Here is a 13617-nt window from a genome sequence, read left to right as displayed (position 1 = left end):
TCGGAAAGTTATTAGAAAGAGCACAATTGTTACAGGGGCTTTGATGGCTCAGCTACACCTTTGCCGGGAGATGAAATGTTAGGATGAGTACGTCGATCCTACAAAAAGTAGGGAAACAGAGGCTAGCGGCTGGGCACTTTTCTGTAAGTGCCACGCTGTGGCCAAAGTCAAAAACTAACCTTCATAGAAGCGTTTCCAGAAGCGTTTCCATCCTATTACTCACGCCAAAGCCCACCGAATACACCGTTTCTACCTACCCACGCCAAGCGCGGCTAAGGCTATAAGGCGGGCTAGCACATTGAAGGTTGGAGTGGACGTTTGTATCTGTTGTGTCCATCTAGCACCGTCGCACACTTGGGTGAAGCCGCATCTTTCAACCTCAGCGCATTAACAGCTGATGCAACATCTAGGCCGACGATGAAAAATACTCAACTATTATTCCCTTTGCTCTTACTGCAACATCCCTCAGCTACGCTCGCAGGACGATGGATTGGGAGCCGTCCTTCTCGCAATTAAAACGTCCCCACCAACACTACGAAGCGTAAGAACCCAAGATATTTGGGCAGGCGAGTCCGACTAGAACCTAAGAACCTAGGCCTATAGCCGACTCCACCGCGTAATAGATCACAAGTGTTCCTGCATCCAAAAAGGCTGTGGAATAAAGTGTATAGTAGTAGCGAAAATGACGACGCTACTATAAGTGTGTTGGCTCTCCCAAGTACTACTAAGGAAGGGATTACTCATCTAATCGAGGGCAATCGAGGCCTTAGTACCATAGTACCAACCTTGGCTATGACTAGGCAGTTACGGGCTAATCCCATGGTATCTGATCCGCACAGGTACTCGCAAAAGGAGAATGAAGGAATGGAATAGTCTTGCCTCCTCGTAATAGAACGTCATCTCAATATCAGTAGAAGATGCTAGAATTTGTAAGATTCTTATAAATTTGCCTATCCTCCCATACCCTTCTGGTGACATGCTAGAAAAATAAAATAGAGGGAAAGTAGTTAGGAGAGACTTAGAATACATTATATGTCCCACGAGAAACCGATAAATGAAACCTGTCCCGTTGCGCTGCCAATGAATATTATCCGCTCTTGGAAGACAGAGCTTTGGGCTCGGCGTTCTGGTGGCAGCCAGAGTACATTCTGGCCATTGCAAGTAATCCAAGAGTTATTTGGTCCTAAGTTATAACCATGTCTCTCTGGATTGTCGAGCACAATTTGGCTTTTGGTAGTTATTATAGCTATATCAATACGTCCAACGTCGGTAAGTAAATAACGGTTAGTATAGTCAAACGATATGTAGTTTACTATAGTGCCGATATTAATCGTTTGGACGCAGCTCCCCAACGCCGCATTCCAGATCTTGATAGTCCGATCGTCCGCACCGGACGCAAGCCGTTGGCCATCAGGCGAAAATGCCACTGAGCGAACCCAACCGCTATGGCCTTCCAAGGTTTGGAGACAGCTCCCCGACGCCGCATCCCAGATCTTGATCGTCATATCGCCCGCACCGGATGCGAGCCGCTGGCCATCGGGCGAAAATGCCACTGAGCGAACGTAGCCGCTATGGCCTTCCAAAGTTTGGACGCAGCTCCCTGATACCGGATCCCAGATCTTGATCGTCATATCGCCCGCACCGGATGCGAGCCGCTGGCCATCGGGCGAAAATGCCACTGAGCGAACCCAACCGTTATGGCCTTCTAGGGTTTGGAGGCAGCTCCCCGACGCCGCATCCCAGATCTTGATAGTGCAATCGTCCGCACCGGATGCGAACCGCTGGCCATCGGGCGAAAATGCCACTGAGCGAACCCAACCGTTATGGCCTTCTAAGGTTTGGAGACAGCTCCCCGACGCCGCATCCCAGATCTTGATCGTATGGTCCCACGAACCGGACGCAAGCCGCTGGCCATCGGGCGAAAATGCCACTGAGCAAACCGAATCGCTATGGCCTTCTAAGGTTTGGAGACAGCTCCCCGACGCCGGATCCCAGATCTTGATCGTCATATCGCCCGCACCGGATGCGAGCCGCTGGCCATCGGGCGAAAATGCCACTGAGCGAACCCAACCGTTATGGCCTTCTAAGGTTTGGAGACAGCTCCCCGACGCCGCATCCCAGATCTTGATCGTATGGTCCCACGAACCGGACGCAAGCCGCTGGCCATCGGGCGAAAATGCCACTGAGCAAACCGAATCGCTATGGCCTTCTAAGGTTTGGAGACAGCTCCCCGACGCCGGATCCCAGATCTTGATCGTCATATCGCCCGCACCGGATGCGAGCCGCTGGCCATCGGGCGAAAATGCCACTGAGCGAACGTAGCCGCTATGGCCTTCCAAAGTTTGGACGCAGCTCCCTGATACCGGATCCCAGATCTTGATCGTCATATCGCCCACACCGGATGCGAGCCGCTGGCCATCGGGCGAAAATGCCACTGAGCAAACCGAATCGCTATGGCCTTCTAAGGTTTGGAGACAGCTCCCCGACGCCGCATCCCAGATCTTGATCGTGTCATCGTTCGCACCGGATGCGAGCCGCTGGCCATCGGGCGAAAATGCCACTGAGCGAACGTAGCCGCTATGGCCTTCCAAAGTTTGGACGCAGCTCCCTGATACCGGATCCCAGATCTTGATAGTGCAATCGTCCGCACCGGATGCGAACCGCTGGCCATCGGGCGAAAATGCCACTGAGCGAACCCAACCGTTATGGCCTTCTAGGGTTTGGAGGCAGCTCCCCGACGCCGCATCCCAGATCTTGATAGTGCAATCGTCCGCACCGGATGCGAACCGCTGGCCATCGGGCGAAAATGCCACTGAGAAAACCGAACCGCTATGGCCTTCTAATGTTTGGAGGCATGCATTCCAATCTGATTCTATAGCCGGCTTACTTCGAATCCAGTCAGGTTCTTCTGCTTTGAAATTGCTCTTTATTAAGCTGCTGGACGGAGCAAACACGAGCGCTGATATATAAGCTTGAAGCGGAGCTTGCTCTATTATCCATCTATAAGATAGAATAAATCGGTGAGCATCCCGAACAAGTTTTGTTAACTGCCACTGATCATTGCCTCCCTATATCTTTAAGTTAGATCGAGTTTCCAGTGCGGAGTTAGACTTATACTTACTAGCAGGCCCTCGAGCTTTCTAATAGCGACAACGCCCGCAGGCATAGCTTGGAATAGACTTAGAGCTTCCAGCCAGTAAAGGTACTTCGTCTTGAGGAATGTATAGACAACCCCGTTGTCCTGTAAAAGATCATTCTGGTTTGTGTTCGTACTGGAAACCAAGTCGCACAGGTGATCAACCCAGTAGACGCACGAGTACCGCACCGTCGCTAGCGGGTCCGGATTCGGTACTTGGACCTTGTCGCTCGGAAATCCCGGTGCCCTTAAGCCGTATATGTCGCGTCGCAGTGTTGTAGACATGGCATCAAGTGACCTCGAGAAGATGGTATAGTTCACATCTTCTTTCCCAGAAGGAAAAATCCACCTGAACGCCTCCTGAGAAGCTTGGTTACCAGCTTTATCAGAGGCATTGCCAAGTAAAAAGTCCTTAGCTGATTGATGGACAAAATAGATGGTTCGTTCTCGTAGTGTTAGAAATGAACCACAAAGCCCTATAGTTGTTTCTAATGACTCGGAATCGTCGTAAGTGTTATTAAGCTTGTCGGCGAGAGTGGTTAGTTCTTCAAGGGTGATTGGCCGGCGAACAATTGTAACAATAGCAAGAAGGTGCTTGCAAGGATCAGATTCATCGAGCTGGCTCATATCCTCTCTCATCCGCGCATATAGAGCATCCAGTCCAGATGGAAACATGCGTAGCTTTTTTAGGGTAAACCCTTTCTGGACCTTCTCAAGCGCTTGACAGACTAACGCTACCCAAAGGAACGTATCTTGCGCGTTGGAGCAAAGGTAGTCCTGAACGGTCTTTTTTATCCTTGGATCATACTTCTTCAGCCCTGCTAGGTCATCCACCTTGTGCAGGATAAATGCATTGACAGCCGCTGCGACGGATTCCGCATTTAGCTCCAGGGAGACCTTCACTTTATCTGCGGCTTTCTCCAACCGTTCCTCAATTTGCGGCCAATTACGGCTTGAGACGATCCACTTGACTCGAGATCCAGATGATGATTGCTGAGCAATTAAGTCGAGAAGCTGTGGCAGGTCTGTTGTAACGCACTCGTCAAGCGCGTCAATGACTAGGTAGGTCGTTCGGAGGCTTGGGTCTCGTAGGATGTTGGTGAAGATTCTCGACAGGGCGTCCCACGTATTTGCATCTTTGAAGAGGCCTTCGCCTGCACGGTCGTACTCACTGCGCACGTGTGAGAGGATAGATGGCTGCTGGTCACTAAGTAGGTAGATTAGGCCGCGCAGTACAGCGGCTGCATTGTTGATGCGAGAGTCGGTAGCTTGGCAGAAGAAGTAGGCCACATTGCAGTGGCGCGCGTTGGCAGTATCGCCTTGATCCAGCTCATTGATGATGCTGCACAGCTCATCGATAATACCGCATAGCAACATAGTCTTCCCTTTGCCGGGGTCGCCCTTGATCCAGAGCAGTCGGTGCTGTGGGTCGTCACGCCATTGTTGAAAGTCAGCGTTATTGAGGACCCAACGATACGAGTCCTGCAAAAGGCCGCCTTTGGTCCGTTCGATGCGGACTTTATCATCGCGAGGATCGGTAAGGCGCAAGTGCTTCAGGCATTGCTGGTCCTTCTCTGACATTTGTTGTATTTCTTGGTGCCTTGTATAGCTAACGAGCTGCTCGAGATGAGACGTCCCTTTCCGAGTAGTGTATGTATGGGCGTCTGTGTCGAAGCGCTTCTCAGCGTCTTGAATAGCCGCCAAATAAGCATTCCAGTCATCAAGCTTGACTATATCTCGGAGAAAGGCCAGGCCGCGGTTGCGATAATAAGCACAAACACTCTTAATCTGGTAAGAGAGGAACGCTTTGTAGAGGTTAACAATTTGGATCTTCAATTCGCCTCTCATTCCATTGAGTTCGCTGATGTTGGTGGGCTTAAGAAGGCTATTCGACGAATTCCAATACCAGTCCATTCTCTTAATAACGTAGTCGATCCCTTTGCGGTTGGCTTCGGTCGCTTTTATAGGGTTGGCAAGCATCTGCAAAAGTTAGCATGAGAAATATTATCCTCCAGATAAACGTACCTCTAAAGCGATACAAATGCCAGTCCAAGCGAGCGCGGCTTGGGGCACGGCCTGGATTGCCGCACTTATAATGTTCTTAACGGATAGAACAACGTCCACGACTTCGCCACAGCTCTCTTTCCCTTTGGCCTCTCTCTCAGTCTTGGCTAGGCCGGCATTGATAAGCTGAGTCATTTGGCGGCGCCTGTCCGAGTCGTTTTGGGCGATGATGTTCGGCTGAGACTCGATGTTCGGCTGAGACTCGAGCACCATTGAGTTGGAGCCATTTTGTAGCTGTTGGGACAGTATCTTCTCATATGCGTCCACCAATTTGACCTCTTCTTGTTTAAGCTCATTATAGGCACACTCCCAGAGTCGTACATATAAGCTGGTAGTGGTGTCATCCGCACCAGCGGACGTCTCTATGTCGACGGAACCAGTAGCCGGAGCGGCTGAGAACCGTGAGGCGGACGTCTCTACGTCGGTGGAACTGGTAGCTGGAGCGGCTAGGGGTCGTGGGGTGGACGTCTTTATATTAATGGAACCGGTAGCCGGAGCGACTCGAAGCCGTGAGGCGGACGTCTCTACGTCGGTAGAACCGGTAGCCAGAGCGGCCGTGAAGGGGAGGGAGGACGTAGAGGGAGTGGCGGGGATGTGCTGTGTAGACGTCGGCAACTCGAGCAGAGGGGCAGGGCGAGACTGCTCTTGGTCCTTAGAACCTTCCCTATCCTCCGCATTTCCGTGTCGCTTGAAACACATCTGGAACCATGAGCGCAGTCGTCGAGGCATCGTAGCTTTGAGGAAGGAACGTCTTGACTGCGGTGAGGATGCTATGGTTGATGATTAATGAATCAAGTTTATGAAAGTGCCGGGAATTCCTCTCTCCTGCCATCTAGGACAAAACAAGGAAAAGAAACTAGAACACTATGTTTTCTCGAGGTTATGAGGGAGCATAGGGCTCTGTGTTGTCACCTTGTTAGGCGCGAGATGGCTGGCGGCTTCCTCCCAATTACCCGCCAATTACCCAAACGACATTTCTTTTTTGAGGCTGGACATTCATGGACTCGGAAGGTTCAGGGCGCCAAATCAATTGCCTGGGTTGGGCGAGGGTCGTGGCTTTCCATCACGGGTCTACATGATTGGCAATAGTGTACTAAGCAGCGGGCGTAGCGCGGGTAGGGCTGTAAATCCGAGTGGAACCTGCAAATTGCAGTAGAGCCTAGGCTGCCAGTGCTGTCAACAACCAAGTCGTTGCAATAACCAGTGTCCTTGAGCGGACAATGCATTGATGCCTTACTTTTCATTTCCTTTGGGAACTGTGGGCGCATGGAACCGACGCCAAGCGGCGATCGCACCGACAGTAAGACATAAAGCAGCTGTTCATACTGCCAAAGAAATGCTTTCATTGAAGTCCAAGATTCAGGTACCGGAAGAGGAGCTTGTACGGCCGTGACTGAGAATTGTGCTAGTATACCCATACCGCGGATATTGCGCTTTGACAAATGTTAACGGGGCTAGCCGTAGTGTCAGGACGGTCAACTTTTCTCGTAATCCGCCCAATTATATTCATCTTTTTAGCGTCGCCTCCCCACTCACCGTAATGCCTCCGTCCGAACGATATGGATATGGGAGGTGGTTGTTCAGTTTTTGGACCCTACCACGTGATTAAAAGACCCGGTTCATATCCTTCCGACTCCGATAGATAAGCTACCATATCGCTTGACTAGTAGTTGGGTCGGTGACGACCAGCGAATCCCAGGTGCTGTATGTTTTTTTTCTCTTTTGGCTTTTTGGCTTTTTGATTTTGGTTTCCGTTTCCCTTTTTTTTTTCCTTTGTGCATGCATGAGTGGAAGAAGTTGGAAGCCATCGTCGACGAGTTTGTGATTTGTTTTTTTGCTTTGGTGTTTTGGAACATGTGAGACGCTCACCTGCAATTCCTGCAATTGCAGACTGGTGTTATTGTTGTTGTTGTTGTTGTTGTTGTTGTTGTTATTGTTGTTGTTGGAGATATGGACTTGGTGCGACAGAAGAAGAATCAAGTACAATCGAATGCTGATAGAGTTTACCAGGGGGGGGTTCTTTAAATATCGATACCTGAATAAGAAGGTTCGATAGTTCGTCATGGTTCATGAATGATGATTCTGTCTTGTCTTCTTCATGATATTCATTACACATTCGTGGTATAAGCACCCAAAAAAAGAGACGAGCCCCAACGCCCAACCTAATATGACATGGCATGACATAACGGGAAAAGAGCGAGAAAGAAGGAAGCCGAGATTTCTTTTGAGGATATATAGAGAGAGATCATAGATGGATGATGATAATAAAAAAGCAGACCAGCGGGAGAGACCTCATCCCAATCCAATACATGGTTTCCCAAACACACACTAAATAACCTTTCCCAGACATTTCGTTCACCTACCCATTCAGCTGCTCAGTCGCTCGCTCGCCTACCCAAAAACAAAACAGACAGCAATTCCTATCCAACATGCCTTTTCCTTTTTTTCAGACTCCCATACTCCCACTACTACTACTACTCATCCCACTTTACCTCATCAACCGGGTACTCCTATAGACCAACTTCGATATGTCTATGGGTTCTGGATCCGCTGATGGGTCGACCGCAGCTATTATCCCATCATTGGCAGCACTGGCATCCCCATCCTCCAGACCCTCATCCACCTCAATTTTGGCATCACCCTTGACACTCCCGCTCACTGTGCTTCCCTCCGACTCCGTCGCCGGTGCCGTCCTCTTGACTCCCTTTTCTACCACCGTCACCACCACGCTATCCTTGGCCGCCTCCTTCACGGAGCTCCTTGTGCTCTTCACGCTCGTCACCCTCCTCATGCTCTGGGGTCTGTAACTCCTTGCTCCCATGCCCATAGGAATGGCGCTCGCAACAGAGGTTCCTCCCCTGGGCATCGATCCGGCCGCGCCACCAGCGACCGGTTCGCCAGAACCATCTCCACCAAGATCCTCGCGCCTGACACGCTCCATCTCCTTGGAAGCCAAGTCCTTGGTCTGCGACAGACGCTGCTTGATCTTGGTGACTTCCTCGCCGCAGTCGCCGTCACGAAGGAACTGATGGGCGGCGTGCTCGCACATGGACTGGACGAACTCGAGACCATTATCAAGCGCATCGTAGACGTCCGGCCCGGCACCCTGAGGCGGTTGGCGGGCACCGGCACGGCCCATAGCCGCGCTCATGCGGATACCGGCCAAGGGGTTGGCGCGTACTCCACCACCTTGGGCCAGCATGCGGACTTGGTCGCGCGCGCGACGAGCAGCTAACATTGCTTGGACTGGATCCAGGTTCTCCGCGGCCAGAGCGGCGGCCGACGCATCGATGTTGTTCACTGCCTTGGGGTCGGGCACCAGTTCCCCGTTCGCGGCATCTCCACCGTTATCATCATCGTCGGGCGGCGTGTTGAGCTCCGCTAACCTCTTGATCTGTGCAACCTTGGCTGCCATCTTGGCCTTGCGCATCATGTTCCTGCTGGCGCTCACAAACTTGACCAGCTCTTCGAAAAAGCTCTGAACATAGCTGTCGTAGTAGACAATGATCATGCTCCGGCTGCGGTACTTTGGTGGCTTGTCGGCATTCTCGGCGCTCATGACTGAGTCAGTTCGTTGGCGCTTGCGAAGGGTAGCACGCGCCTTGGCCTGACCTGCTGCACGGACTTGCGATGTTGTTCGCTGCAGGGCCCCGGGAGAACCTGGCGTTTGGGGGCTAGTTGGTCGTTTATCCGTTGTCTCGTCCTCCTTGTAGTTTGGATGGGCGGACGGCTCATCTTTTGGCCTAAGACTTTCGGTTGACCCCTTGTTCCTCAAAGACTTCCGTGACGGGGATCCTGGCTCTCTGCCGGGCGATGATGGCTTGGACTCGGTAAGTTGGGCCAACTCCTGCTGGCGCTGTTCGATTTGGCCGTTGAGCTCATCTAGGCGATGTAGCCAGTCGGGTATACCGAACTCGAGGTTTCTGAGGGCCTCCATGGCGGCGTCGTCCTCCTCGGATGAGGCAGGGCTGACAGTGGTACGTCTCTCTTCAACACTTTCGGGCACTTGTCCTTCCGCGGCCGCTGGCGCGGGACTTTCCTGTGGGGAAGCCGTGGTTGCGACTTTGATTTGGAACACCGGTTGGTTCGCTTTGAATGGGCTTAGTTGAAGGGGCGCCCAGGAATACTGCGGATCACTCTCGGTCTGATAATATCTTCTTGTTTGAGGTACGGAGTAGTAATGGACGTAGAAGCGCGAGTGGTTTAGAGTGTAGGTCGGTGCGGCGGCTTGTTGATGAGACGAGATGAACAGGCGGCGTGAAAGGTTGAGACGATTGGGGACGTGCTTTTGTATGTCGTTGGCCGTCTCGGTCTGTCTATACGAGGCGTTGGGGTTTGAATGAATGGACGGATAGACGGGTGGGCGGATGGATATAGATAGAATGCCGGACGCTACGGAGGGGGAGAGTTTGGACGGTTTGGTTGCACTGCAGCCGAGGAGCAGGAAGCCCAGTCAATTCGTTCGTTCAGTGTCGGATGTCGACGATAAGAAGATGTTGTGGGATGATGGTTTGGATTGGAATGGCGTGCAACGGAAAAGAAGCAGTGTCGATGTCCAAGTGCAAGTGCAAGTGCAAGTGGGAAAAAGGGCGAGAGGTCGAAGGCAGCTGCAGAAATGGCAGTCGAGCGGTCCGGGGGGTCCGTTGTTGACTGCTGACGGCTGACGGGGAGTGACTGGGAGGGGAAGAGACCCGGAGAAGCTAACAGCGGTCGGGCTGGGATAGGGGTCACTACCGGCGGGGAATCGCCCAAAGTGCGTGACCTCTGGAGCGGATCTCCTAGGTAGCGTCGGGTGTCGGCTCGAGTCTAGAGTCTTTGACACCACAAGTCTTTGACACCAAAAGGTTGAGAACTTGAGAAGAATGAAGAGAGGGTGAGGTGACAGAAAGAGAGAGAGAGAGCAAAAAAGAGAAGAGAAAATGCCAAATGTCAGAGACAGAGAAGGAACAAAGATCGGATGAAAATCTGTTCCACTCCCGTCTTGTACCACTGCACAGCACTGCAGGTGCACTGCTGCACTGCACTTCTTCCCTTTGGGCAGTCGTGGTCGCGGTTGGGTAGAAACCACGACGGGGCCTGGGGGGACCTGCCTGCCCTGCTGGGGACGGGAAGGTGTTCTGTTAGGTGGCGGTGTCCGCGTGGGAGATTGTGCGCGCGAGAAGGGCGGATATGCGCCAGACTGCAGCAGAGCAGTAACAATGCAGTAACAATGCAGTAACAATGCAGTAACAATGCAGTAACAATGCAGCAGCAATGCAGCGACAATGCAGCGACAGTGCAGCAACACAATCCTCGCTCGACAATGCAGCGTCAGGTGGCATTGAATGCCAATTGCCAGCGGCGGCCAAGACCATGCTAATGCTCTCTTTATCCTCAAGAGGGCTAGCCGCCTTTCAAAACCTTCATCCCGAGCCAGGGCCGCCTGGTATGGGGCCAGGGGGTTGCATAACCTATCAAGCCCATCGGTCCACCTTTACTGAAGTCCACTTCGCACGCTTGCCTGATTCTCTTCCTTCCCGTCTGTCTCGCCGAGTTTCTGTTGTTGCCTGGTCCTTGTCAAAGTCAACGGTTCAACAGTTCGTTTTTGGAGCCTCAGCTCTCTGGAGAAATTGGTCGACATATCAAAGAGTCTCCAGAGATAGTTATTACTCTAGGCCACGGATATGGTCTGATGTTATAACAGCGTTCCCACCTCGGTCTCGGTTTTCTGTCCGATTTGTTTCTGGTGAAAAAGAGGCAGGCGTGGCAGGTACCACAAAGTGCCAGTCTAACTGCTCCAGGTGCCGAGGCATCCACTGCTCAAGGAACCACTCTTGCGTGTGGTCTGTAATACCTTTCAATTTTCATGATATGTACATTCACTGTATGGGAAAGGAAAGAGCGGGGTAAGGGTACATTTCACGTGCTGTCCTCATCAAAGATGTCCAGTTCAGAAACACCAAAGGAATAGAAGCGAAGTCGCCGAAACGCGGAGGCTCTGTGCGGTGGTTAAGCGGAAGTGGTAATTGATGAGATGATCGCCCGACCGGCCGAGTCGACCGACTGACCAACCTTCGGATGTGTCGCCGACACTCGAGCCCAGCCAGTCAGTTTACAGCGAGCCCTGTTAAAAGTGAGGAGGAAGTGTCAGATTCAAGGGTGGTTTTAGCCATACCATATGGAGGTTAGCGCTCCAGCCACCTCATATTGCCTGATTTCTGGGCATATCTGGGTTATCCTAGCACCCCCTATATCTTCTGGGCGAGTTAGTTATATATACTCTTTAATTAATTAATTCTATACTATTATATTTGATAATTAATAGTCTGATTTGCGTATTTACGTTTAACGCTACAATTATTGATTATAAGTAATATCTTTATGAAATTAATAACGTTAGTTATATCTTTATTAAAGGAATCTACCGATAAAGTTATTATAGTTATTTTTAATACCCCTGCTGACTGGCCTAATTAGTATAAAGCTTTCAAGAGATTCGTTAATAGTAATTAGGACTTTGGTAATTAGCTATTTAAGGGAGGATTTATAATTTAGAGGGTTTTACCCCCGAAGCCAGAAGATTTCTTCCTTACTAAGTAAGTAAAGAATTGCCTTCTAGCGGTAAAGAAGGAGTTCGTTAAATTTAATAGAGGAATCCGGATTAAGAAGGCCGTAATTATAATTGTAATAATTACTATTATTACGGCTATTAATACGAATAGTACTATTATTAAGATTATTATTGCTATTTAATTTTAAGAAGAAGCCGCCGCCGGCGCTAACGAAGACGATAAGGAAGGAAGTTTAGGAGAAGAAAAAGAAGAAGAGGAAAAGGAAGATAATAAATATTGTATTAAGTAGGATATTAAGGAAAGTATAATTATTAACTCCTTTATTGATTTAATAATTGTTAGGAAAGTAGTATATAATTAAATTAAAAATACGTATAATATTCGCTATAAATATTAGAAGGATTTTGATAACGTTAATACCCGAATTTGTAATTGGATAAATACTTATATCATTGCTTATTATACTGATACTTTATTTAAATAGGATAAATCTACCCGCGATTAATTTAAAGAACTTAAGAATTAGATTAATTATTGACCTATCGATTAAATTGTTAAAGTTTATTTAAATTATTAAGACTTTATTAAAGAAATTATAAAGAAATAATTTAAGGATTTTAAAAACTAATTATCCGATTAGAAAATCCTTATTATAAATAGGAAACAATTTAGAATTAATAAAGTAACCTCTACTATTTTATAGTTTACCGATTTTATTGATATAATTTATAAATATAAATCTATTTACGTTAATAATTTTTAGAAATTTAATAACGAATTTAAAAAGATATTTTTAAAATATAAGGATATATTTATTAATTTTAAAAAGGTTAATATATTAGAACGTACTATATTATTAATTAATTTTGTAAAGGTTATAGTTTGTAGCGTTTAAGGTATTAGCTATATTAATTTATAAGAATTTACGTTTAATAAAGAGGACGCTCTTAATTTTAATTATAAAAAGAAGTGGAAAATAAATGTAAGGAAGAATTGTAATGCGGATAAAAATATAAAAGATTCTTTATAACTAAAAAAGAGAGGAGGCGTTACGCCGTTTTATAAAATTTACGAACAAGGCCTTTATTTAATAATGTACTATTAGTATTTAATATTTAAAATAAAGATAATTCTAAATGAAAGTTAAGTAGCCTTATTTAAAAGTTTATGAATAAAAGTTTTGAAAAGTATTCAAAAATTAATAAAGAAGTTGAGAAGGCTAAGAATTAAATACGGGACCGTTTTATTACTTTTATATAAATTACTATTTCGAAAAATTGAAAGAGACGAAAAATTAATACTTATAATTTAATATTTCTTATTAAATAAAATACTTTTAATGCGAATAGCTATAAGGGTAATATTTATTTACTTAAGAATTTTATAATTTTTAATTCCGGGGCTTCTATTTATATTTTCAATAAAATTAATCTTTTTTTTTTCGCTTCGAATAACGTCCTTAAAGGATTGCGTTTAGGTTAGTAAATTTTAAATACATATTAAGGGTTTTAGAATTATTAATGTAAAAATATAAGGAGAAAGGGGAATTTTAAAATTACGGTTAAAAGAGGTAACCTTCTACTTTAACTTTACTATTAATTTTATATTAGTATGCCTACTTCGAAAACAAAGTTTTTATTAGGATTATAAACCCCTTAATAATTATTTCCGTTAATTACATGGTTTATTCTTTTATTTCTTTTAAAGAATTTATTATTAAATAGTTTTTAAATATTTACTCCTCTCCTTTAATTACACTACTTTCTTTATTTATTAAAATCGCTTTAATTCTTTTATTAGCTGTCGTATATATAAAATACTTGTTAAATTCTAATATAAACGATTTAATTATTATAATTTTTAAAT

At 47.3% G+C, this 13617-nt stretch overlaps 1 protein-coding gene across 1 annotated transcript; it reads right to left on the bottom strand.

Moving 5' to 3' along the window:
• Positions 1 to 7402: 7402 nt before the first annotated feature.
• B0H65DRAFT_307532 (uncharacterized protein) lies at positions 7403 to 9352 on the bottom strand. Its single transcript, XM_062823239.1, has one exon. The coding sequence runs from the start codon at positions 9135 to 9137 to the stop codon at positions 7689 to 7691; it is 1449 nt and encodes a 482-aa protein (XP_062677371.1). The 5' UTR covers positions 9138 to 9352; the 3' UTR covers positions 7403 to 7688.
• Positions 9353 to 13617: the final 4265 nt, after the last annotated feature.

This window comes from Neurospora tetraspora (genome assembly GCF_033439725.1).
Source record: "Neurospora tetraspora strain CBS 560.94 chromosome Unknown B0H65scaffold_8, whole genome shotgun sequence".
Classification (NCBI taxonomy): Eukaryota; Fungi; Ascomycota; class Sordariomycetes; order Sordariales; family Sordariaceae; genus Neurospora; species Neurospora tetraspora.
The sequence above is the reverse complement of the archived record's forward strand: the minus strand, read 5'-3'. Positions and strand labels throughout refer to the sequence as shown.